The 26,917-nt window shown below is 37.4% G+C and overlaps 4 protein-coding genes across 5 annotated transcripts; 2 read left to right on the top strand and 2 right to left on the bottom strand.

Moving 5' to 3' along the window:
- Nucleotides 1–1,388: 1,388 nt before the first annotated feature.
- Nucleotides 1,389–8,230, bottom strand: LOC113673638 (arylsulfatase B). Its single transcript, XM_027190052.2, has 7 exons — nt 7,920–8,230; nt 7,659–7,745; nt 6,194–6,405; nt 5,847–6,058; nt 5,176–5,396; nt 2,869–3,131; nt 1,389–2,694 (listed from the first exon to the last, which is right to left on the bottom strand). Exons 1-7 carry the CDS (start codon nt 8,176–8,178, stop codon nt 2,470–2,472), a joined length of 1,479 nt encoding a protein of 492 aa, XP_027045853.2. The 5' UTR covers nt 8,179–8,230; the 3' UTR covers nt 1,389–2,469.
- LOC113673636 (arylsulfatase B) lies at nt 7,881–13,611 on the top strand. 2 transcript variants are annotated; one of them, XM_027190050.2, is made up of 8 exons: nt 7,881–8,192; nt 8,395–8,594; nt 9,279–9,365; nt 9,693–9,904; nt 10,582–10,793; nt 11,736–11,956; nt 12,504–12,766; nt 13,312–13,611. In XM_027190050.2, the coding sequence occupies exons 2-8, from the start codon at nt 8,486–8,488 to the stop codon at nt 13,534–13,536; spliced, it is 1,329 nt and encodes a 442-aa protein (XP_027045851.2). In that variant the 5' UTR covers nt 7,881–8,192; nt 8,395–8,485; the 3' UTR covers nt 13,537–13,611. The 2 variants fall into 2 exon arrangements, with proteins under 2 accessions (XP_027045851.2, XP_027045850.2); XM_027190049.2 differs by lacking the exon at nt 7,881–8,192 and having other exon boundaries at nt 8,235–8,594.
- On the bottom strand, nt 13,288–23,003 carry LOC113673635 (actin-related protein 8). Its single transcript, XM_089186042.1, has 13 exons — nt 22,693–23,003; nt 21,561–21,845; nt 20,797–20,904; nt 20,308–20,481; nt 19,494–19,604; nt 18,237–18,352; nt 17,731–17,791; nt 16,900–16,992; nt 16,360–16,464; nt 15,830–15,940; nt 15,045–15,234; nt 14,244–14,416; nt 13,288–13,858 (listed from the first exon to the last, which is right to left on the bottom strand). Exons 1-13 carry the CDS (start codon nt 22,891–22,893, stop codon nt 13,703–13,705), a joined length of 1,884 nt encoding a protein of 627 aa, XP_089042168.1. The 5' UTR covers nt 22,894–23,003; the 3' UTR covers nt 13,288–13,702.
- LOC113673663 (autophagy protein 12-like) lies at nt 22,950–26,107 on the top strand. Its single transcript, XM_027190080.2, has 4 exons — nt 22,950–23,118; nt 23,469–23,605; nt 24,766–24,828; nt 25,515–26,107. The coding sequence occupies exons 1-4, from the start codon at nt 22,971–22,973 to the stop codon at nt 25,572–25,574; spliced, it is 408 nt and encodes a 135-aa protein (XP_027045881.2). The 5' UTR covers nt 22,950–22,970; the 3' UTR covers nt 25,575–26,107.
- The last annotated feature ends 810 nt before the right edge of the window (nt 26,108–26,917 follow it).

Genomic DNA, 26,917 nt, shown 5'->3' with positions numbered 1-26,917 from the left:
AAGTGTCACGTGACAAAATATTTTTCTCGATATGCGAAAATTTTCCGGATTTTGGAAAGATTCTTGGATTGTAATCTATTTTCGATTTTCATGAAAGTTATTTGTGGATCTATGAATTAAACCAGGATTTGAAATCGCCTAGACTTGAAAAACTTTTCAAAAGCGGTTTGTCTAAAAGATATAGATTCTAAATATTTTTTCGGATTGTCCCTTTTCGGCTTTCGTAATTTTCTCTCAAGGACACCTAAGAGCTTTTCATCTCTCCGTCACGAACAATCGAGCGTTTTCATTCTTTGTTACCTAGGTCTCGGCCATAAGCAGAAACCATTGCACGAAGGCTATCAGGCTCATAATCACTACGGCGGCCAATTTGCATTTAACTCAGTTGATAACTGGACAGCTATTCACCGAAGTGAAGACGGCTGACGGTGAATATTTATCAAGCCGCGAACCGACGAGATAAATATCTACCGCTATCCACCGAAAATAGTTGTTTTGGTACATATTAAAACATTGAGAAAATATAGCACAAAAATATGATTTTCACACATTTACTCACGCAACGATTACAAGATTTAAGGGTATATCACCCGCAGTTGCTCAGAGGTGAATAGGAAACGATATTCGGAGTTTTAAGCCGATCAAAGCGCACCTTCAATGCCCTCCACTGTTTTAGTACCTCCTAAAACTAAATTATCCTTTGATAACTCCAGTGACGTAGCACAACAGTTTCTTTGGATTCTTACCTCCCTGGTTCATTTCTTACGCACTGTTGTGTGAAATGTTCGTGAGTATCTAGACTTTCTTCATAGCCGTGCTTGGAAGTACAAGACTTCCGGACTTTCAGCCAGTTGTTTGTGCTTCGCTGGGGCATTTTTTGTTCTTAGCATTGCCCTCCAAACTCTCAAATAAAACGTTACTTTTTACTAACCTGCCCACCAGTTTGTTTTGGCTATCGTGACTTTCGTGCCAATCAATTTACTTTCAACTCTCTGAACTAAATTTCAACTTTCAGCACTGTTTTTCTTTTTCATGTAAATCATAACTTCTTGAATTTGACTTTTTTGGGGCGTAAAGTAAATTTAAGTAACTGAGAGATCAAGTGATTAAGACCTACCAGCTCACTTTGTTTATCGTTTTTTCCCCTGGATTCCGTATTCAAACGCCAGCAACCAAGGGTGATCGCTACTGGAGCTTCGCACACAGAAATCCCTCGTCAATTATTTGCATAACTTGCGTCGTTTGTAAGAGATAGTGTACTGAGTAGACTATCTCTTACATACGACTGCACTTAGCTTATTGGCCGTTTATTAACCGTCATGCTTCTATGAAGACTGAGCGTGTCCGGTTACACTCCTTGTTCTGTCAGCCAAGAGGAATGAAGAAATCTTTTCGCGTATATCTTTAGTCATTGCAACAACAGTCAAACAGAGTGAAAAAGGCTTAACTGAGAACATGGGCAAATTTTCAACCTTCTCGAATTTAGATGAAGAACTCGCAAAGTTTAGGAGGGACACTGCATATTGTAGAGTCTTTTGTTTCCTATTCGATAACGCATCGTTGTGTGTGGCGTTTGGTGCTTATTTCGAAAAAGACATCAAAACTGAATTTTTTTAATATTTGAAACCAATATTACAATTATCGAAAAGGAAAAATCGTTTTTCGTCTCCTCTTGAAGAAAAGTTTTTTGTTCTTCCCAGCCCTCTGTTTATTTTATAACGCTAACCTTAGGTAAGGAACAATTTGATGATAATGCATCCAAATCCTCTGGACTGACGCACAAAACAGTGAAGTGGAGTTAAGATGTTTTCCCTTTGCTTTAAACTTTGGGTTCAATGCTTCGCTTCGTGAAAACTGAAATATGACGGTCATACTCGATGGTCTGTTGCTCCAAGATTAACGTATGCACACATCACTCAAATACATCATTGACCACAACTTAAAAGCAGACAGGAAAATTGAAGGGGTGAAATAAATTAATTTTATCGCTAATAACGCTAAAACAAATCTTTTTAAAAGGCGCGACCCGTGACCCGCGATACGCGACCAGCAGTCAAACTCGTATAGATCGTCTGTGTCGTTCCCGTTCTGTTTTTCGCCTGAACATCAATTTTTGTTATCTTTTTTATCAGTAGATGACCTTTTCTATCTGTTAACTCATACAATAAATTTTTCCGTTTTTAACCTTAGGCCTGAAACAAACATCCACTCAGGAGTGGAGCGTTCCCGTATCGTCCACTAATAGAAAAGTACCCCCCCCCCCCAATGTAAATCATGGTCATAAATTTTCCCCTAGCCTCTCTATCCCCGTCCCCACCCCTAAAATAAAGCCTGACACAGCACGATGGTTAACTAACGCTATCTACAGGGAGAACACAAATATGAGAATTACGCGGTTTCCTTCATAAATCAAATAAGTTTGGAAGAATAAGTATCAATCTCAGTGTTTTGATCTGCACTTTCTTCTCACTAACTTCTCCAAGGTGTCCAACAACCGTTCTTTAGGGCAACATTCCGAGCAAGCGGATCTGAAGGTTTATTTAAAGGTGGCACAACAGTCTGTTTGTAAAAGTGTAGCCTCTCTTGTAATTTGTTTACCACATCCGGGAGCTTCTGGCTCAGGTCTGTATGTTCTGTGGGGTCAGCGGTGATGTTATACAGAGCAACTTCGACAAGCCCTCTATCATGAAAGTTCTGAGATATAAATCAATATATAAAGGAAGTCTAATCGACCCCTAGCTCAATAACAACAGCTTAAGGTTTGAAAAATTATATTAGTATCAAAAAACCATCTCTTTCTTTTAGTCAAAACACAACAACTACAAAAGGCTACAGCATCTAGTCTTACATCAGAATTATTTCACTCACCATATCATAAGTGCTCCTTTCTCGCAGTTCAGGGGGTTTAAACCATGTTGAATTGGGGCAGGACACTAGCAACTTCATGTCACCGACGCGAATTGCCGCTCCCTGATATGGTGGGTCATCTGACATCATCTCACGGAGTTTCTCTTCTGGAGCTAAGTCGATATTAAGAAGAATTTCTGTTCTTGGGGAAGGTTTCCCTTTGGAAATTGTGTCCCACACATCAAAGCCATCTATAGGTACTGGAGAATCGTCAACTTTACCTCCTAAATGACAGAAGTTCGAAACATTTTCAAGTCCGAAGAATCTTAGCCACAGCTAGTCTCCAATTTTTATACCATGGTAATTTACTATTATCAACTGAGTTGATAACGTAAATTGGCTACCGTAAAGAGTTTTAAAGCTGACGTTTTGAGCGTTAACCCTGCGTCTTTCGTTCTGACGAAGGGCTAACGCTCGAAACATCAGCTTTAAAACTCTTTACGAAGGCCAATTTACTTTATCAACTCAGTTGCTAATACCAAATTACCTTGTTGTATTCTCCCACCGACGCAGCACCACAGTTTCTTTAGAAACTTACCCCATTTATGCAAATTTGTATGTCTTAGCGGTAGGACGTGCTCTAATTTGCTCTTATTATTTTTTCAGCTCTCGTAAAAAAATGATGGCGATATAAGCGCAGCATCCCATGAGGGTGACATAAGCACAACTTACTGTCAGAGGACCTCTCTCCTGAAGAGTGTTTAATGAGTACTGGAAAACTGTAAAGAAATCATGAGAAGATGCTCGGGGATAACTTGTGTTGTATCCTATCCAATAAGAGTTATAGTGTTCTTAGTTGCATGAAGGAAACCAAGATAAACCCTGGCAGTGTAACTGAGCCTCTTAAATCGCTTGAGGTAATCACAAAGAACAAGTAGTTGTTGGACACACCCTTTCCCTGCCTCGAACCCAGACTTCCCTCAGTTTAAAAACCAATAAGCGCAAAGGAAGAATGGAGCAAGAATTTCTCTCCTCCCCTTGCTCCCTCGGGCTTTGCTTGTCATCAGTCGCTTGCACATCGCGCTTGTTCCTCAGAGTGCAGATGAGAGAACCCTTGAAGAGGCAGGTTACCACATGGCTTTTTCAAACAAGATTTCGTTGTCATAAGAACATGAAGTTTCTGCATCAGCTAACCACAGTTAAATCCCAAACACATCGGGGTGGTTTAAAACACGGTTGGGATAACCCACAGTGAAAACAAACTTTTGATTTACTCCAGCAGCTTTGCGGGCAGTTTTCAAATGTTGGTTTTTTTGCATCACTTTTGCCTCAAAATATATTATAACATAGCTAGTAAATTTGTCTAATCAAATTCAATTGCGCGAACGTGCTTCGTATTCCTGTTGTGCACGCTCATGACGTCAGCAAACAAATCCCTCGATAAAAAAATTTTCCATCGGGTCGAAAATGTTATAAAACAATTGGTTCATGCGTCAGCTTTGCGTTCATCGAGATATGAAGCACTTGGGAAGTTTGGAGAACACTCAAGAAGCTAGAGTTGCTCTCGGCTACGCCTCTAGCAACTCTTACGCATCTTTCGTGCTCTCCAAACTTCCCGCGTGCTTCATATCTCGATGAACGCACGCTGATGTATGAACCAATTGTTAATTATAACATAGCTAGTAAATTTGTATAATCAAATTCAATTGCGCGAGCGTACTTCATATTCCTATTGTGCACGCTCATGACGTCAGCAAACAAATCCCTCCAGAAAAAATTTTCCATCGGGTTGAAAATGTTATAAAACAATTGGTTCATGAGTCAGCTGTGTGTTCATCGAGATATGAAGCACTTGGGAAGTTTGGAGAGCACTCAAGAAGCTAGAGTCGCTCTCGGCTACGCCTCGAGCAACTCTTACGCATCTTTCGCGCTCTCAAAACCAATTGTTAACTAAAACACCACAAAACTATCTTGCGTTTTCATACAGGATGAATTAGAACCAATTTTACCCTCGCAGCTTTGCGGACAGTTTTCAAATGTTCGCTTTTTTGCACCACTTTTGCCTTCCAATAAACTAAAACCTCACAAAACTATTGCACCTTTTCAAACAGGATGAATTTCAAACCAAATTTAACGTTTGATAAGAGTTAAGGGTTGAACGACTTTTGAACAACTGGTCCCTGAAGGATTAAAGAAAAAAACTAACAAACAAAAAATAAGGATTTTGGTCATTAAATAATGGGGGACAACATCAAAATTTCGAGAGAATATTGTTGTATTTTAAAATCTGTTGCGATAAAAAGGTACCTTGCTGCACTTGTATCTTACCTGCAAGTTTTATCAGAGTAGGATACCAGTCAGTTGAGTGAAGTAGTTCTCTGCTTTTAACGCCTTTCCTCTCCAACATATTTCCATGGACAAAAGCCACGCCCCTAACCCCTCCCTCCCAGAGGGTTCTCTTCTGACCTCGCAGTGGCCAGTTGTATCCACCTGCTTCTGGTAGACCTCCATTGTCAGTTGTAAAAACAAATACTGTGTTTTCCCATAGACTAAAAGAGAAGAAAGAATGGTGAATGAAGGAGAAAAAAGAAGGAAAAGAGGATGAATAAGAGAGAAAGAAAATATGAACATTACTTTTAAATAAATTGATTGCAAGTGAGCTGCTGACATGCTTGGTTGTTGCAAAAAGATCAGGAATCTATCGTTTGATTAAGTTCTATTTCCTTTCAAATCCTCCTCAAAAGGAGTTTGTTCTTCATATCCTCCTCAGATAAGGAACTTCAGGGGCTGGAGGAAGAGTGCAGGCTCATGTCCCAAACAGCAGTTGGGACACCTACTGTTCGGTAATAACAATAATGACAAGAACACTAGGAATAATAGGAATAATTTGTGAAGTGATTTTGGGTGGGGGAAATGTGCAAAATCAAACCTTCCCAGATTTAAGATATCCAGAGGCTAATGTCTGCACTGTCTACAAAGTTAGGAGCAAAGTCACTTACCCTGATTTTTCCAGACTCTTTGTCACATTGCCAATTGCTTCATCTGCAATATCCAACATGGCAGCATATGTTCTCCTTATCTTGTTATTTATGAAGCTGTACTTGTCAATATATTTTTGTGGAGCTTGCACTGGGAAGTGGACATTTTGAAAAGGCAAGTAGAGGAAAAAGGGCGTTGAAGAGTCGTGGTTATCAATAATCTTCTGTGCTTGCTGTGAATCCAATTAGATATAGAACAACTTTACCCAACACACCAGAGGAAAAAATCAAAGTACTGCCTTAAATCTCGCACCAAACACCTTTACAAGTAAGCCTAAAATATTCATTTTGTCAAAAATTTTCCTTACTCTGGTAAATAGGTTTGCAGAATATGTTCCATTCATGTCTCGTACAGGGGACGTGTTATCTCTGAGATCCAGAATCCCAAGCCGTTCGTGTGTATAGTGATCCCCACATCCTGTGTAAAACCCATAATGTGAGTCAAATCCCCTGTAGGTTGGGGTGTATTCCCATTCATAGAAGCCAAGATGCCATTTGCCAACCATGTGAGTGGCATATCCTGGAAAAAAAGAATTCAGCAGCTTTTTTTTAATTTACTCAAAGTCAAAGCTAAGCATTTTGATAATGTTTTAAGCTCGTGTTTCCATAGAGGCAACTTTCCATGCTTGTCCAATGTTGTAGTTCATGAGGTTGTTAAATGCATTGCTCTAATTGGCTGTTATTTCCTGAGAGAAAAATGTCAACTATGCAAAATTCAGTAATGACATTCAGGGTAACATTGGTCATTTTGGAAGCCTTTCCCAGCCAAAAATAAAAAATAGGGTATATTCAATATCTTAATCATTCTGCTGATTTTGAAATCTTCTGAAAAAAAATAAGAGCTTTTGAAGGCCATTGGTTAAAAAAGGAACCATCATTTATGTTTGTGAGTTGCAAAATTATTCCAACAATGAAGTCTCCTTTATTAGGTTACACATTTTTTTTTAATCATATTACATGTGGGAAAACTTACAAGTGGGAATAGACATTATATAAAGCAGTAAAGGAAATTTCATGGCTCCTGTATGAGATGTACCAACATCCTACTCAATGCTCATCAACACTCTTTTTTTGCCTTCATGACATTGAGAATGTGTGGTAATGGAACAGCAAAGGCGAAACTGGCAATTTTTTTTTATTACTTAACAGCTAAGAATTTTTTTATTACTTATTAAAAGGTCATGAGAAAAATGGAAATGAGCAGCAATTTAAGAAGCTCTTGATTGTCCAACAAATTATCCTTCTCTTCACCAAAGTGTATATAGAGAACAATATGGAGAATATGACTAAGGGTTAAACTGATGTTGTTCTTCATTATAACTACTTAACATCTATGGGTCAGGCTGTAAATTCCTTCAATGACATAAGGATAGAACTGACTCCTTATCCTCTAGATCAAGGTAGAGCTTGTTATCCAGTTTCAGTAGCATGCAGCAACTAGGAATATCAGTATAACTCTCTGCACAGGATACCAGTTCATGGAATAGTCTATAGTCATTGTGCCAGGTTCCTGCAAAAGGTTTTGGGTACTAACTTATACCCCTGGGTAGATGAACTAAGGCACTGTGAGATTAAATTGTCTTGCTCAAGAATACAACACAGTAACCCTACCAGGGTTTATACACAGACCTATCAATCCTCTAGATCACACCTTGTCTAGAAAAAGAACCCATACCTTTGTGTATCTTTACTGAGAGTACCCTCATTGGATTTCATTTTGAGGATGGGACATATACACCTTAAACCAGATGAACTTAAAAACCAAAAACTCACCAGCCTCTTTCAACTTCTGTGCCAAGGTCGTAATATTCAGTGGCATTCCATAAGGCTGAGAAGGTTCAATGACAAAGTGCTGCAGGCCTAAGAACACAGCAAAGCACCGCAGAGTGAATCTTTTTAACAACATTTCTCTGTGATTGTGTGACTTACGCAAAGCAATATGTAACGCTAACAACGATCGCTGTCACAGTATTTTACAGGCACCGAGAAATTATGATCAGCGAAATCACGCGTTGTGTGTTCATATTCACGTACCTGTATGAATGGGATATCTTCCAGTCATGAGGGTACTTCGTGTTGGCGTACACAATGGCTGCACATAATAGTTGTCCAGTATGACTCCTTGGGCCGCCAGTGTGTTGATATTTGGGGTTTGAATTTTAGATCCTTGAAAACCTAAGTCACTCCAACCTAGATCATCGATGACAACCAGGACTATATGCGGAGATTTCAAGCTGCTAACTAAATGAAGAACAGCCAAGAAAAAATAAACGGAGAAAACGGCCGGAGACATCGTTAGAATTTCAGGTTTGTGTGCGTTTGTACAACATTATATAATGTCATGTGACTTAAAAACAAGTTGATTTGTGTCTCGTGACTGGAGACGGTCCCAGGAGGTCACTGACACATTAACGGGAAATCTTTACATTGATTGGTTTTGCAGAATGCGATCTACACTTTTACCACTTTTCTTAACTTTTTCTGCTGTATCTTTTGTTGTTCGAGGAAGTAGTCAGCCTTTGCATATCGTGTTGGTCGTTATTGATGATTTTGGTTGGAGCGATGTAGGATTTCACGGTTCCAAAATTCACACCCCAAACATGGACAAGCTTGCAGCCGAAGGAGTCATCTTGGACAATTATTACGTGCAACCGATTTGTTCTCCCACAAGAAGTGCTCTCCTCTCCGGCAGATATCCCATCCACACAGGTATATTATTAAAAGTTTCATCAACATTTTTTTTTCTCTTTTTCTATATTATTTATCCATACATAGTGTGGCATTCTAGCCCATAGGGCAACGCAGAGAAATACATATCAAGCATAAAATTTTAGATTGACTGTTTAAGGGGTACATATTGGCTCTGATATTGAAAAACTTCAGGAAATCTCAAACCCTCTTCAACGATTAAATTTTAAACTATTTAAGTGCGTAGTATACAGTGAGTACAACGTGACTATCGCGTTGCGTTACAAGTCGATCGGTTGATTTTTAACTAAATTCTTCTATGTGTAAACAATATTTCCGTGGAGATTCACGATAGCGTTGTGAAAGGGCGTATCTTGAGGAGATTTTGACTTGTTGACGGGTGATGGAATAACAAATTTTCATCTTTTACCTTGTTCAGGAATTAGTACTTTAAACAAATTATTTCGTTTTTGCCCTCTTCATTGTGCGTGGGAAATTCGTGCTCTTGTCAGTTCCTTCCAATTGACATTTAGTCCACGTTGGGTAGCAATGTGTAAAACTGCCATTACAAAATGCAGTCGGCCTGCATGCGATTTTGCTCTCTTCAAGTGATATTGTTTTCATCAAGAAATTTCTTCCAGCTTTCTAAATGTTATTGGCACCGTTTCAAATAAATATTTATGAAATAATTATTAATGTTCTCAGGTTTACAGCATGGAGTGATACGGCCAGCAGAGCCATATGGACTACCACTGAACTTAACAACCCTACCAGAGATGCTTAAGAGAGCTGGTAAAATCTTTTAACAGTTCTTTGTTTTTGCTAATAACAAGTGATATTAAATTAAATACTGGTTGTTAAAACTGCTCTGATTTACATGAAGTCATGAAGATGTCCCTATCATACTTCTTGCATCAACCCTTTTGCTCCCAAGATCTCAACAGGAATTCTGCTTGATGGTCCATCCAAAGTGCTGATGTATAGGCTTAGTTATTAGGCATTTAGAGCCAAAATAGAGAGCATGATACATTAAGTCTTCTTAACCATTTTAGTTTTAGTGGATATAATCATTGGTAATAAATTAGCTATGTAAATGTAATTGTTGTGATTTTTTGGCAGGCTATGAAACACATATTGTTGGAAAGTGGCATCTTGGTTTTTATGAATGGCCTTATACACCAACGTACCGTGGATTCGATTCATTTTATGGTTTTTATACAGGGTCTGAAGACCATTTTAATCATGAAAAGTATGGTATTCTAGATCTGCATGACAACAAGGAGCCAGTAAAAGATAAAGGGGGATTGTATTCGGCTAGGCTGTTTGCTAAGGTAACAAAGAGTTATAGAACTGGCGAATACAATGGTCAGGGACAAAGCCAGCCTTTCGACCTGAAGGCTTGCAGGGCTTACCATTTTTTTTGGCCTGCTTGACATTTATAATATGACTCTTGCAAATGTTGAAACAAAATTTGAACTCTCATAGGGAACAGGCCTACAACCAGGTGAAAAGCTGGCTATACTTCTGATGGTCATATTGAAAAAAAAGCAATCCTTTAACTTCACATCTTGTCGCTTTTGAGCTCTTGATTTTGTTAACCCCCTTATCCCAATGATAGTCTTGCATTCAAGCATTGCCACATAAATATGAGGCCACTGATACTCAAAGTAGACCCACCATAGAAGCCACCTCATGCAAGATGCACAGAAATTCATAACCATGACCACCTCCCTCCCTGCCTCCCTCCCTCCCTCCCTCTAAATATCCTCTGCCCTTGATGATCTAGTTATCAATTCTCCTTATTGTCAACCACACACTTCTTATAGTTTTGTCACTGAGAATTTGGTATGAAATCAAACACACACTCCTTAGTTGATACACTTTCTTCTTCTCATCACTTTTTTGCTTAACCATGTTTTGATATTGTATGAAGAAATAACAAATTGATCACTCCTTGGAGTAAAAGGGTTAACGTGTTGAAAGGTAATTATTGTTTGACTCCCCTCAGCAAGCACAGAAAGTTATCCTATCTCATAATGCCTCATCGCCGATGTTTTTATACCTGCCTTTTCAAAATGTTCATGGACCAACCCAAGCTCCCCAAGAGTATGTGGACAAGTACCAATTCATTGATCAGAAGACAAGACGAGAGTATGCTGCAATGGTTGACATAGTTGATGAAGCAATTGGGAATGTAACACAAACTTTGGAGCAATCAGGGTGAGTGCAGAGTAGACAGAAATTTGCACTAAAATGTCAGTCCAAATTACAGCTAACCCTTCCACTCCCAGAAGTGATTGACATGTAACTTCTATCAATAAAACATCCAAACATTACCCAGAAAACAGGTTATAAGAATACTCAAAGTTAGCAAGTACTAGATGCCAAAATCTTATAACTAAATTTACAAGGAAATGTGTCACTGCTTCAGGGGAGAATTAACCATCAGATCTTGACAGTTAAAGGGATAAAGTGCCCTTGTTATACAGTGACAGACTCTTTGGACACTTTTAAGCTGTAATTTGAAGGAAAGAGTAACTGAAATGCTTTGCCAAGTAAACCAGAGAACTTGTGGCCATGCTAGGCTTGATGTTAGGATGGTATGCCTTGGTCAGAGTAAACAGTCATCTCCTACAAGCCTGTTTTAAGTTTGATTAGCAGGCCTTGTTTATTGAATTACTGATCAGAATAATCTGACCTAACACAGGCATTGACAGGAAAAAAAAGGAACATTTTTGTAGATTGATTAACCCTTTAATCCCTGAGTGACTAGCATCTAATTTCTTATTTCAGTATCACCCCTGAATCAAACATTAAGGTCATGAGAATAAAGGAAATGATAATCAACTGAAAAACCTTGTGATTGTTAAACAAATTGTCCCTGCCAGCACATTAGGAAGTGTATAGAGAACAGTATGGAGAATATGCATGCTGGTGTTAGGGTGTAAAGGGTTAACTCTCCTTTTGAGGATCTTAATGTAGACCTTTTTACTTTATGTTTTGGTTTTGAAAAAATCCAGGTTGTTTGGCTGAATCCAAAATGACTTTTCTCTTACAAAGTCTTGCAATTACCATTTGCTATCCTGCAAGGCAATAATTCCCATCACATTTAAACAATATTAGCAATTTGTGCTACATAAATGTGAACAATTTGTCTTGTAGTTTGTGGAATGACACATTACTGATTGTTACCACTGATAATGGTGGTATTCCTCCTGCTGGTGGATATAACTGGCCCCTCCGTGGTCACAAAGGATCCCTATGGGAGGGAGGGCTCAGAGGGGTGGGCTTTGTTCATGGAAAAATGCTGAAAAAGACTGGTGTCAAGTGTGCTGAACTCCTCCATGTAACAGACTGGTACCCAACTCTCCTTTACTTGGCAGGTAACAATTGGAAAGCATTTTTGTTTTTTACCTCAGATGGCTCAACTTGGGGAAGTGTGACAATGTTTTTGTGACAAAAAATAATTTACTTGCCTTCTGCTCAGGTTCATACCAATTGCTGTGTTTCTTGTACTATGCAATGTTGGGAAATCAGTGATTTTAGTAATACCCTGGTTAGCTCAATAATAATAATAATAATAATAATAATAATAATAATAATGATAATAGCTGTAATAATATTTCAAGAATGAGACCAGCACATCTGAAGAATATTTATAGTCTGGCTTCACAAATAAGGACTTGAGAAAATATGATCTGTTTCCTCTACTTTCAGTGTTCCATGGTTAGTAAGGAGTGGTTAAAAACCTTACACCCTATTTTCAGTTGAATATAAGGCCTTAGGTGATGGCATTTGTTCCCCTCACATTTAAGTGGTTGGCAATGGAGAAACAAATTACAGGGTAACAGCCATGAGGCTCTTGTCTAGGGCATGAGACAGACAGGTAGTTAAACTTCATATCTAAACAAATTTGGTTTACATTTCAAGGATTAACAGAGGGAGATTCCACTGTGCCTCCACTGGATGGTTTCAATATATGGCAAACAATATCAGAAGGTGCCCCTTCACCTAGAACTGAGATTCTGCACAACATTGACTTAGCACCAAGCAACAACAACTTGAGGGATATTGATGGCGGTTATGATGGGATTGCGATTCGGGTGAATGACATGAAGCTGTTGATGAGTGTCCCTAATCTCACATGGTATAAGCCTCCAGAATTATCTCCAGGGTACCAACAGATTGATCAGGTTCTCTGTTTTTATATTTTCCTACTAATTCTACTCTGACCATTAGCTTCCTTCTCATTATGTTTATGATGTGATGTGCTCAACACATCTACTGCATGCACAAAAGCAGCCACTTCTTTCAACATTACAAGGCATTTACGTGTTGCATATGAAACTGGCTTTCATACAGGCTCGAACACATCCCAGTTTTCCTAGCATGAACTGACCAGGAGTATACATACAAATGAAAGGAAATCTAAGAAAAAAAACTGTGGAAGAGTCCAGGAGAAAGCTTTTTTTTAATTAGTAATGGAGAAATTCTTTTGGGTGTTAACAGGGAAGTAAGGAACTTTGATGATAATCAGCAAAAGGTTGACTGAGATAAGTTAAGCACCAAGTTTCATGTGTAAATGGCTTTTTTTTTTTTGGAACACAACAACAATTCTTTAATTTATTGAAAGACAAAAATATCAATGCAAATGGAGAAAATATTCATACTTTTCTTTGCTTCACTAACAGCCATGAACAAGTATGGAGCATAGTGACTGTCTTCTTTTTATTAACAGAATTTGAGTGAACCTTCTATGATAAAGGTTGCACTGTACAACATCACTGCTGACCCAACTGAGCACATTGATCTCAGCAAGGAGCTTCCTAATGAGGTTGAGAAACTGCAGGAAAGAGTTCAGTATTATATGAAAGGGGTTGTCCCTTCTCTGAAGAAACCAGCCGATGAAATGGCAACAAAAGTAGCCAAGGAGAAAGGCTACTGGGGCCCGTGGAGAACCTAAATCATCTCTTTTTAAGTTTGGAATATTGTTTATCTTACTTGAGAGCTTGTCAGTAATAAAATGCTTCACAATGCATAGTGTGAGTTCCTACTTCCTCAGCTCAAAAAAATTGCTTGTTACTGAAGGTTTTGAAGTGCTTTTCCACTGCTTGAAGTACTAATTACATTTAATTACATATTGTCCAAATGAAAGGAGACCTTTCCCTGAGTACCCTGACACCAATTGATGTCCATTCACGTTGGCTGATCCACAGTTCTTGGGCAGAGTCTAAGATGCTAAGCACTGCACCACCTTTCCAACAAATTGTCCGTGGATCCATTTCCTGTCAAAAAAACAAAAAGAAAAATGAGTAAAAATTGTAATATTCAAGATACCAGCTCACACAAATTCAGGATCATTTCATAAAAGTTTTCTGACAAAATTCAAGACATTTTCTGATTTTTTCTCAAATAAAGGCAAAAAAAGCCAGATTGAGTACGAATGGTTCAGTAAGGTAAGAATAAACCAGATTGTCTTGAGGGTAAAAATGAAAGACATGATGATTGCAACTTTTTTTTTCATAAGCAGAAAAAGATGAGAGCTTGAAAGTGCTGAATTAAAAACCAAAATGTTCTCACAAACTTGCATCATTCTCTAAAAATATCTGACAATAAAAGGTAAAAACCTTATTGCATTTTTCAACAATAGTTACCAAAACATTTTTTTACCTTGGGTCTTGCAATCACTTCAACCTGATCAACAAGTTTGCGGTGCAATGGAGGTAACTTTGCTTGTAAGCGTGACTGTAATGCAGCTGCAGCACCATTAAACATGAAACCGCCACCAATCAGTAAAACTGAACTGTACATTTTACGCTTTGTTTCTTCAGGAGCAGCAGTATCTAGAAAACACAACAGACATGTTATGATGGTGTCTTGAATAAAAACTCTTGTGATTCCTTCTAAAGAGTAACTAATGGAGAATAGCCAGGAAGCAGGAGGCTCTCAATAGCTTTGCAGAAGTCTTGTGATTCCCTCTAAAGAATAACTAATGAAGAGTAGCTAGGGAGCAGGAGGCTCTCTCTAATTTTGCAGAAGTCTTGTGATTCCTTCTAAAAAATAACTAATGAAGAGTAGCTAGGGAGTAGGCTCTGAAGCCCTGCAGCACTAGTGGTAAAGTGGCCAATTATTGTCCCTTTGCAGACCCCTCACAGACTTGACACAGCCCCAATGAAACTTCTCACAGACTTGACGTCAAGTAAATCCAACACCCTAGGGTTGTGTCCTCGTGTACCGGCACACAAAAGAAGGAAACATTAACGAACTGCGTCATAACTCCATGTATGGTTATGAAAACAAAAGGAATTCCCTCGTGTACCGGTACACCAGGACAGCCCCCACCCTAGGGCCTTTTGACAACCTTGTTGACAGCCTTGTTGTTGAAAAGGTGGCATGTACACAGAACGTATAGTTTTCCATTAAGAGTGAAGCCTTGTATTTAATGTCCAACTGTGAAGGTGATTTACTCACGACAACAATTAATGCTGTGTAATATTGCTTGATCTAGACCCAAACTCTTCTCAGACACAAACTTCATCTCCTTGTTACCAGTCCTCATGGTGGTTGTTATATTCTGCTCAAGATCTGGGACTGTCTCAGTACTGGGTCCAATCTTTGAGCCAGAAGACTGCTTACTAGACTGATCCTGTCCTCTCTGTGACTGTGGATTGAAAAGCACCATAATGAAATCACTCATGGCAAAATCTGATTACTGTGGTTTGTGTATGTGGCAACGGCTAAATGTGATATCAAGACTGCTGGATATCTTTCATTTTCATTCTCCATGGTTTGGATCAAAGTCAGTATCTGAGCAACTGCATACCTACCCCTCCCCTAACACAACAACAGTCAACTGATAACAATTTAGGGTTGATGTTGGGTTAGGGGAGGGGTAGGGGGGCAGTTACTTAGATACTGACATTGATCCGATAGTTTTTACAACCTAAATGAAATAGGGGTTCACAGAAATGCACATGGTGATCTTGACCCATTTTTAACTGTGGTTTAAGAACCACAGAAGGGAAACCAAACTATGACAAAATGAAATTACAGTGCACAAGTATGGCTGAACATTACATGGAGATTGATGGATATTTACCCTTTCCTTTCTTTGTGGTTAATATCAAAAGGAATCAGTTTGACTGACACAACCGATTAAAAAAGTATAAAAGTTCAGTTAACAAAACCCTATCATATTAGGCAAGTGTCCGATTGAGCCAGGAAAATTGAGTGGAGCAGAAGTTTGAAATTCTTACCTCAAGCAGGTATCTGTCATCACACAAGTCTTCTGGGTCATCATACTGGGAATCTTTGGTGTAAACCAACTTCTCACCAACAATACCAAACAATTGAGGGAAGAACATTCCCTATAAATGAATAAACAACTATCAGACAAGAAAAAAATTACAATCTGATCTAACTCTTTGTGTTAAACCTTTACATCCTCTTTCCTATACATTTCCTTTGGTACTGACAAAGAAAACTCAATCAAAGGTTAACAATCAAAACTTCTTAGGTTGGCAATCATTTCCTTTATTCTCATAATCTTAATGAATGATTCAGCAGTATAACTGTAAGGAGAAATTAGATGCTGGTCACTCTTAAGGGTTTGTAATGTTACTTTAGAACAAATTTTAAGATTTTATTTTTTAAAGACAAATGTTTGGCACAGTTCTAAATATTTTCATTTCATTTTTGTACCAGTCAGGCATTACTTCCAACAGTTTATTACTAAAGGGAGTAATTCTTCTCTAGAAAAACAAGATCTCAGGCTCTATCCACAAACCATTGGTGCTTCAATTGCCTCATCTCCAATCTTCAACTGGTATGAACGAGGGGTTTCAAAAGGACGATGAACTTGAAACTCATGCACTTGACCACCAACAATATCCTGAATACAAAGAATATACAACATCTGATATCCCACTTTCATAGTTGAAATAGAACATATCCTTAAACCAACCCCTTGAGGGTCCTTTCCACTTACTGTTGCCCTTCAGATGTGCACAAAATTTTCTCTTGAATATTGTACAATTCAAAACACTACTTGAATAGGCTTCATAAAATAGAAAAGATAAATTGTACCACTAAACTGACAGAGAAACTTGAAAAAACTGTAGGATAGCATTTTGTAATAAACTAACATTCCATTCAACAGGAATAGTAACATTATTGGTCATTCTGTGCTACAGAAGCTGGGAGAAGTTTTAACAGCAATGACCGGCTAGGATTGCACAACTTAGCCAACCATGAAAGAATTCAAGCTTTTTTGAACAGGCACATCTATTTAGTATTTTTTTTATCTTGCTTATTTGCATAACTGTACCTGACTAAGATGGCAAAATGTTTCCTTTAACTCATGCAGAAGAAGTATGTCAAGTCTGTTGTTGGAATCACACTCTTTGTAGGGAAAGTTGACCTAGATGAAAATTATATATTAATTTATATTATGAGCATTTCAGAAAGAAACACTATTGTTATTAGTTCTACAACAGTTTTAAATTTAATGTCTGGCCTTTGAAATCACCTAATTGAGCTACACTCAGGGCATAACTTACTGTTAATATAATATAATATCAACAAGTTTATTCTTGAGATTTGGGTCGTTGTTGAAATCTTTCCAAAAATTTTCTCCATGTTCCCATACCAACCTAATATATTTATGCTTTTTATTGTTTCTACCTTCTTTTTTAAGCTTATCATGTTAACATTTTCTCTCAGGTTAAATATAATCTTTGTGACATGAAAACAATGACTCAGTAAACTTTAAACCAAAAAATTTACCTATAGAGACCAGAAGCAGAGCTGAATGTACCACTCTACGATTAGATAATTTAAAAGCAAAACCCACTGAGCTCCTTTAATGAGCACTATTTAAAGTATGAATGGGAGGCATGTCCCCATGGTCAGCCAAAGTCACAAAGTCTTGGCCAATGAGTCCTCAACAAGGTCAAGACCCTCTATTTTCACAGTGCCTCAGTCTCCATTCATGAGTATTCATGGGTACTAGGAAACTGTCAGTGGAACCCAAGGAAAGGCTGGGCATAAGGTAATCTCTCATGGGCCAACATCCTATTCATGTAATCCCTACCTGTGACAGAAACCTGGACCCATTCTCTTACTGCTGTACCTTTTATGAGACTTGCAGAGTACTCACCCTTCTTAGCAGCCAGAAAAAGGCTCTGGTTATATCTCTTCCTCCATACTGAAGCCATAGTCTAAAATGCATCAACTTGTCAGTTAAACTATATTTTGATACAGTAACTGATTATTAATAATACTTATTATTATTATTATTATTATTATTATAATTATTATTACAATTATATCTATTTCAGAATAGGCTTCAATCAACCCTTTAATGTCTTCATGCAAAAACACAAATGAAATCTTTTTGTCATCCACATAAATTTGTTACTTACAGACATGTAGAGAGGAGAAAAGACTTCAAAATAGTAAATGACAAGAATCAAAATGCTAACATGATGTGGAAAAGAAGTGAAAATATAAAAAAAATTTCATAATGACTCCATGTCAAAGATGTCCTTTTGAACATTGAAAATAAAACTGAAAAAAAAAATCTTGTGTGCTGGCAGTTCTGAGTCAAAATTTTACATTGCACAGTGTACATGTTTGCAAGACCAGCCATAAAAATGTTATTACCGTGAACTAGGGATGACCAAGCCATCTTCTACACAACAAATACTGGTTTTCTCATCTCCAACATCAACAACACAAGCAGCACTTAGGCCACAACCAAATACAGAGGACACTGACTCCTGTAATAAATGAAGAAAAGCAAATCATATCATATGTCAGAACATTGAAATTCTTTGAATGCAAGCTACAAACAAATAAATACAACTGAAGGGACTCCGAGAACAAACTAAATGTTCGATTACTGACATAAATTATTTCAAAGGTAATTTCAGTGATAGTGGCAGTTCATTGTGGAATAGCCTTCCTTCTGAGGGTAGGTGCATGGAATCCCTTGGATCATTTAAACATGCAATCAGCAATGCTGTATAAGGAAGGCATTCACCAAAAGCAGCTTCTCAATGTCATGTAGTTCATAGTTACAGTTGTGTGCCAGTAGTTATAGTTTGATCCCTTTGGTAAATAGCTGATGAATTGCCAGTGGTGAAATAAAGTTTATTGACTGATTGATTTGATTGATTGATTGATTGACTTTAACACACTTAGTACTAAATTTGTTAATATGAAACTGGAGGGAAATAGCAAGATTTGATTGTGCATAATCATTCAACTGATAAACAGAGGGACATAGGGGTTGATCTTATTTTTCAACTATACAATAAATCTCTCAATGACTATAAGGATTCTTAATCTGCACTCTGTTTGTTAGAGTGAAATATGACTCATAGTAAAGCCAAAAGTAAAAGTATTAGCAAAACCACATGTCAAACTGTGAAAACCCAAATACAACTCATGAAGAGCTATATGAAACCAATGAATAACACGTCTTCAGGCATTATGATAACCCTTTCACTCTCAGCAGTGATTAACCTATAACTTCTCCCTATAATAACCATACATTCTCCAGACAATATGTAATAAGAATACTCCTACCTCTCAGAGAGAAATTTTTATCTTGATCTAACACTAAATTCTCAAAAGTAATTAACAAGGAAATACAAAGCTCCTCCAAGAGAGAATTCATTTAACAGTCAGATCTTGGGAGTGAAAGGGTTAACCTAAAACCAGAATATTTTGACTGAACTTCCTACAGCTGTAACCTACAGGTTATTGCTGAGGAGTGAACTTGCCTTGGTGTACACTAAAATTCAAACCTGAATGTCTCCAAGCCCCTAATACCTAGAACTTTTTTGGTGCTCCTGAGGAAACCTTGGACTCTACTGTAAATTATAGTGGAGTATCCAAACAATATTATGTTCTGACCTGGTGAATGATAGCCGATGAGAATTGAAGATTACAAAGGAGGATGTTCATCATCTCTTTGATGTGATTCTTATCCAAAGAATCAGGAACCACTAGAACAGCCCGATAATACTGAATAAACAAAAAATACCAGACCAAAAATGTTAGGGTTTATATAATCTTAATGAGCTCTAGAACAAGCAAAAGAGAATGGTGATGGTACTCAGAAAATTTTTAGATGAGATCAAATGGCCAATTTCCAAGCTTTAACTCTATATCAAACTTTTCCATTACCACTTTTCACAAGCCAATGATAAGTTTAATATTAACAAGCTAATAGTGCTTTCTTTTAGACTTAGGACCATAAAACCAGATTTCACCAATAATTGAAATGGCCAATCAGAAGGAAAACAAAAATCAAAAGAGGCCGATAAGAATGCAAAGTCAAGTCTCAGCAGTAGGAAAATGTCCCAGGTCTTAGCTTTGCATCTGATTGGCTCGGAAGGTGAGCAAAGATTTCTAAGCCAATCACAGGGAAGAATGAGGGAAACCCAGTGCAATCCAAGAATACCCTAAATTGTAAATTGCTTAAACTGCACAACATCAGGCATTAATGTACATAAAGATGTTTTATCAAAGAACAATAATTAGAAGTCTAGATGCTACACCAAAATCCATAATACGCATTTATATAATCAGTAATATTTAGTCCATGTAAAGCTATCAAATATTCACTAATTCATTTATTTGTTTTGAAAGTACTCAGGATAAAATAACACACTTTTCAGAAATCTTGAATAATTTAAGCAATAAGAATTAAAGTACAAACACTAACCCCCAGATCTCGCAGTGGGATAGTCAAGCATGTCTGTATGGCATATGCCCACAAGGCCTCCAGATCAGCACAGACAGCAGTGAGTGACCCCCCTGGCCCACTGTGTAGGTTCAGATGCCCCCCTTTCATTGGCCAATGAAGTGAGTATGGTTCATCTGGATGAATGTATAGAGCCTGCAACAAATCCAATAAAATACCAGTTGGTTTAAGAAATACACACCAAGTCAATTCTGTTTTAACCACAACACTGTTGAACAACCATTTGCATTGAGCAATTACATTTTGGAGGTTGAATGTTCTCATTGATGGTCAGGTACTGTTTCTAAAAAACTTTCTCACAGCCCAGTATTGTTCAAATTTCTCAAGTGATGTAGTTGTACTAAGAAAGCTGAATATTCATCCTCATCAGCTAAATTTCTTTACAACATACCAAACACACTATTTTAGCTCTACATCCAGCAAAGAAAAACTAGTAAAAATAATACTAACAGGTTCTCCAGCTATAACAGGAGGTGCTGAGCTTGTGTCTGTCCACTTGATTGACGACTCCTCATCACGATGGTGCTCAGCTTCAATCTTTGAATTAAATGCTGCAACCTGTGGACACAGCCTCATTCATCAAGTAAACGCTTAACTCTCAGGATTGACCAATACTGTAATTTATACTCATAGTATTACTACAGAGTCAAGTAGAGTTGGAGTGATAAGCAAAAAGTATGTGTAGAATATCAACTAGGCATTATATTGCCTGATTCAACATGATATTCTCATCATTACTTTTTGGTAAAATTTACAACAGACAGCAAAGAGAATTTACAGTCAGATCTAGAGAGTCAAAAAATTAATGCAGCATGGGTGTAAGTGCCCCTATAGCACAAGTTTCTGTTCATTGTTTGATTTGGTTAATAATCTTTGAAGTCACAGGCTTTATAGGTGGCTCATCACGCACTCTTAAGTGTAATTCAATATATTTGAAAAAAGGCCCTTTGATCAGTTTTTGGTAAGCACTCATGCTCATAAGGAAAGAAATTAGTAAAGAAAAGGAAGGAAAGGTTCAATCGATATCAACTCTTGCCAGATCCGGAATAATGTAAGTTTGATTTAACTGAAGCATTTCTTAATCCATTTGCGTGTCCCTAATTTCTTAAATCAATTTTTAGTTTCACGGTATAATACAGTAAAGATCCCAATCAGAAAGGAGATTCTCTTGCTCAAAAGCTTGATTCAAGGAAAATAATTATATTGCTTCTAACCTGAGAAACTGTAGTTTGATGTTTTCGTGAACCAGATGAAGTTTTCCTTGACCATATTGCTTGCTCAATCACACTAAGTGCAAGTTCTTTCTGTGTTTCACTGTCAGGATGATCAAGTCCATCCCTGACAAGTAAGGTTTGATCTGGAATGTCAACAGTGCACTGCTGAGGTTTCCTCCGGGCAATGACATGAGGAATGCTTTGTGGTAGGTGGTCAGTAGCACGTCCCAGCCACATCAATGTGGAACCAGGGTGAAGAATCACAACAGTTGAAGCCTGAAGAGGCTGAAAAAGATAGCAAATTTCAAGATATTTGTTCTTGAAAGTACTCCACCTGCCATACATTTAATTTCACAAATGAACAGTATTTTGCTCATAGTGCAACTGGTATTTCTATAAATCTTTGAGGTAGCTCCCTAAAAAGCATGTAGTTAATAATTTGATGTAAACATATTGGAACATTTTTTTTTCAAATATTTTGGAGATAATTTGAAATTGACGAAAATTTTAAATTGTTTACTTCTATATTCTTTGTGCTCAAAACAAAGAAAGGAAATCAACTCCGTTTCTGTAAACTTCACTGTATTTGTACGCGCTTTTATATTGCAGCATACTGCTACTTCTTAACCTTCATTTGATATAAGTTTCATACGATTTCATAAACATCGGCGAAAATCACTTGGCGGAAGTCACTCTTGTATAGCTGTACGCAAACTGATCATAATCTACGTAATATCAACGAGTTCTATTTCATTTAAACATTCCATAATTGAGATGCTACACATAACTTCCGAGTCCCTTTACCATTCTGCAATATGGTACTACATCTTAACTTTAATTTGATATAAGTTTTATACGACAGGCTACACATAACGTCTGTGTCAAATCGCCACCTTGAAGAGTTGACTCTCAGTGCTGGCGAGTTTGGTGGTGGCAAGTTTGTTGTGGAGGCTAATTGACCGGATACCATTTAATTACATCAAACCTAAAAGTATTATGCAATTTTAGCTTGACGCCAGGAGATTCCTCGACATGCCCACGGAGAACTCTTCTTGGGAGTGATCGAGTGACCTGTAAATTGCCTGTTAGCTAGAGTTAATTTTAACAAGAGAGAGGAAAGATTGAATGATACCTCGACTGATTCAGCAGGAGCCGGTCGTTCAACTTTCACTCCACGAGGCATTTCTGGTGAAGCTTTCCTTTTCCCTAGAAGCTTTCTAACAAAAGAAACAAAAGTCCCCCAAAACCGCCATTTTGATTCTTTTACTTGAGCCTGCAGTATTTTGCACAGTTTTGACGTTCTTACTCCAAATTGAATGTTGTAAGAACTCATTAAGTGAGACTTATTCCCAGAACATGACTATTACACCACGTAATTATTAGAAAAGTGGGTTCATCCTTAACGGCAAGATGGCAGACGGAGGCACCGCGGAGGAAAGCCTCGAATTGGCAGACAGGCAACGGAAAATATCTGCTGCAACACAACTTGTTTCTGTGGATAATCATAATTCCCAGCCACAGAAGAGTGAAGCTGCGAAGAAATCTTTGAAAAAGAAAGGTTAGTAGCGTAATGACATTACGTTTTTTGTTGCTGAATTGGAGAGCGGAATTGGAGGAAATCAGCACAATTTCTGTGAAACCCCTTAAACCACACCTAATTTTTTAGGCATTGTTATCACTCTTACATCAAAATCAAGCTGTGAAGTAAATTTTCCGTATTTTAATCGATATCTAAACTTCGAGGTCAACTGACGACATGTTGCAGCATATCCCAGAAAGTTAGAAAATGAAAAAATAGTAAAAAAGTTATAAGCTTTCAGTTAAGTCGCTTAAACTACATCTTACTTTTCTCTGTGATGTCATGATCGTCGTAAATGATCGTGCATGTTGTTGTTGGTATTTCTGCAGTGGAAGTTTTACTAAAGGCTGCTGGAGATGCCCCTATTATGGTGAAAAAGAAGTGGGTAGTGGATGGATCAAAGCAAGTCTCATACATTATAGAATTTATTAGGAAATATATCAAGTGTGAACCACAAGATTCACTGGTGAGTTCATTCCTTTGATCCTCAGTAGTGAAGTAAGCTCAGAAACTTGATTTAAAGCTTTTTGTACTTATGGGTGTCAGTTATAGCCTGTACCAGGCACTTGGTCAATGGAGACAAGCAAATATTTGTTTTTGAAAATACTGTTATGTGTAAAATAGATGGGAGGGGGAATAAAAATGTAACTACTACGTCCATCATCACTGCCAACTGAGGGCTTGGTGTAAGGGTATGTTAGCCTTGGGTTAGGCTATTCCAGGGAAGGTTGGGTGGTGATCAGTTCCAGAAGCCTTACAAAGCCTGACCTTGTTTAGGTCAATATCCATTCTTTTTGTGTCCTTGTCAGAAAAAAAGATTTAGACTGCAATACATCAATCTCATCCAACCAAGTCTAATACATATTCATACATTCAGACTGATTTTTTACTTGATGAATTAATCTGTTAACTCCCAAGATCAAAATATAAATTCTCTGCACTGTCTTTTACATATTTCCTTTAATTAGTTCTCTGAGAGTTGGTGTTAAATCAAACAATGATCTTTAGTTGATATTTTACTTTCTTAACATCACCCTTCTGCTTGAAAATGTAGAGATACAATTAGCCCTTGAACTCTCAAGATCTTATTGTTAATTCTTCCCTCTTGCTGCCACACATTTCCTTGTAAATTAGCCATGTGAATTTGGTTTTAAATCAAGATAACAGCTTCTAACTGATAAGTTTGAGTATTCTCGTAACCTGTGTGCTGGGTAGTACACAAATATTACAAGGAGAGGTTACATGTTAATCCCTTTTGGGACTAAAAAGGCTAAGGGAAATTCCTCTATGGTCACTCATTGAAGTGAAGGGGTTATAATTTTAAAAAAATATATTAGTATCACACACACACAATACATTGCCACACTCTCACCCTGTTACCTTGTTTAGACTTCTGGTTCAGAAAATCAGCCTGCTCATGAGGCTAAATTGTTAGAGTGTAGACCCTGTTTAAAAATCAAAAGCTGTAAAATTTACCCAGTTCGAAAGCACATTACTGTTGGGCTAAACAGACATTTCCTAGGAAGTGCTAGTGGAGCATTGCTGTCACTTTAAACTGTGGAGAAAACTTTGTTCTTGCATGTAACCCTCAGTCTCCAATATGTGTTCTAATGTGTTTCTTCTCAGTTTGTTTATGTAGGTCAGTGTTTTGCACCGACTCCTGATCAGACATTACAGAATTTATACAATGTGAGTAGAGTGGGTTAACAATAATCATTAAACATTTTTAAGGGATTATTCTTAAGGAGGATTAAGTACAAGTGGATAGAGATTTGTCCAGTAGATAGCATTAACCATCCTTCAAACAATGGTTGCCAGGTTACCATGATAGTGTACCAATAGCCTTACATACTTCTGAGTGGAGAGGGATACTGTATGAGTGAGCTGGCATCTCTAAAAACATAATGCAATGACCCCACCAGGGTTCCAACCCAGACCTCCTGATATGCAGCTCAGTGTAATAACAACCATCCCACTCCATCTCCCATACAAGAAAATGAACCCCCCTCCCTCTCCCCCTACCACCAGGACTTGTTTGACTTTTTGTTATGAGCATGACCTCTTCACTTCTTTGATTTTATTTGTAGTTTTCTCCCTAATGGTTTTATCCATTTCTTTGTAGATATTTAAGAGAATTTTGTATAGAATCTGAGTATTACCCCATAGTTAATGAGTTTGTATTTTCTTGTAACTTGTTTGCTGGGTAAATATTAGTGTTACTTTTAGAGTAAATTACATTTTCATCACTTCTGGAAGTCAGAGGATTGATTATAACACAATTTATTGCAGCAGCTTGAGATATGACTGAATGGGGTCTGACACGTTGATAATCTGATGACATTTTACTGAATGAAGCTAATTATTCTTTGTTTTAGTGTTTTGGAGCAGATGGAAAGTTAGTCCTTCATTACTGCAAGACACAAGCTTGGGGATAATTGAGCTCTACAGTATTCAACACTTTATTTTTCCAAAAATGTTATTAATAAACAGATCATGTGATAGGTAGGGAGTGGAACTTTTTGGACATAAGGAAAATTTAAGTCTTAAGGGAGAGAGTTTTCACAGCCATCATGTTTGAGGTTCAAAAATCAGAAAATAAGAGCATCCTTTAAAGAATGAGTGGGATTTCAAGTGGAATTCAACCTTTCAGCCTCTTTTTTAAATAAACTGTTTTAGTTTAATTTTTGAATTTTTCTGAAGTATACATAGTTCAAAACAACATCCCTAATTTTACTACTTCTATAAAGCCATATGTTTTTGAAACATAGAGAAGACTGGTCATTTACTCTGTACTCTATTTTGCCTGATTTGCAAAAAAGAGTGCAATGGACTATTTCTTGTCAAGGAATTTCCCCAAAAAAAGATTGTATGTGTATGTATTTCTCATCTTAAATAAACTGAGAGTATGTAAATATGATAAGATATTTTGTATTATAATAATTGAATAAAACCATGAAATAATCTTGAATTTTTGTTCTGTTTTGTTTTGTTTTTTTCTCAATTTTAGAGCTCTATGGGTTATTCCTTACAATTTTTTTTTTATTGCAATAGAAGAAGCTTGCTTTCCAGGAAATTATAACACAACACCTTGTGATTTAAGCAATACTGTGGTGGAAATCACTTCAACCACAATTAAGGAGTTTTCCAGAACTCAATCATTAAACTTTCACATCTCCCAACCATGAAATGTCTTTAATACAATGGCATGCAATGTGTTCAAACAAGGTAAAAAATGTAACAAAACTAAACACAATGTCCATGGTCAGTTGCAACAACTACCAACTCACTGAATTTAAGCCCCCACCCTTGATGTAAATTTTACCGATTTTCACCTTCTCCATCCTTATCACCAAAAAAGGGTTAAGTCTGTACTTGAGCCTATTGGCCCTTTAAGCTGGAGCTTATCCTAGTTTCCAAGTAGCATGAAGTAATTAGGAGTACTATTACTTCCCCCCTGGATGAGATGCTAGTCCATTGCAAGGTTACCCCTCCAGCATTTAATCAGGCTTCTCTGATAATTTACTGCTTCCCATTCATACTCCTGGGCCAAGTTGTTTGAAGGCCTAGTAGTGCTAACCCAGGGTTAAATTTTAATCCAGGTTTCTCTGTTCCTTGGTTTAAAAGCCTTTTATCAAATAATTTTCTCTTTAATTTTATACAGAATCCAGTCATCAAATTGTTGACAAAAAGAATTCTGCTTAGTTTAATTTTAAAGCTTTCAGATCTGAAACCAAATTCCACACTAACCCTGGGTTATCTTAAACCATCCTTGAAAAAC

Source organism: Pocillopora damicornis, chromosome 10 (assembly GCF_964200805.1).
Source record: "Pocillopora damicornis chromosome 10, jaPocDami1.2, whole genome shotgun sequence".
NCBI lineage: Eukaryota > Metazoa > Cnidaria > Anthozoa > Scleractinia > Pocilloporidae > Pocillopora > Pocillopora damicornis.
The sequence above is the reverse complement of the archived record's forward strand: the minus strand, read 5'-3'. Positions and strand labels throughout refer to the sequence as shown.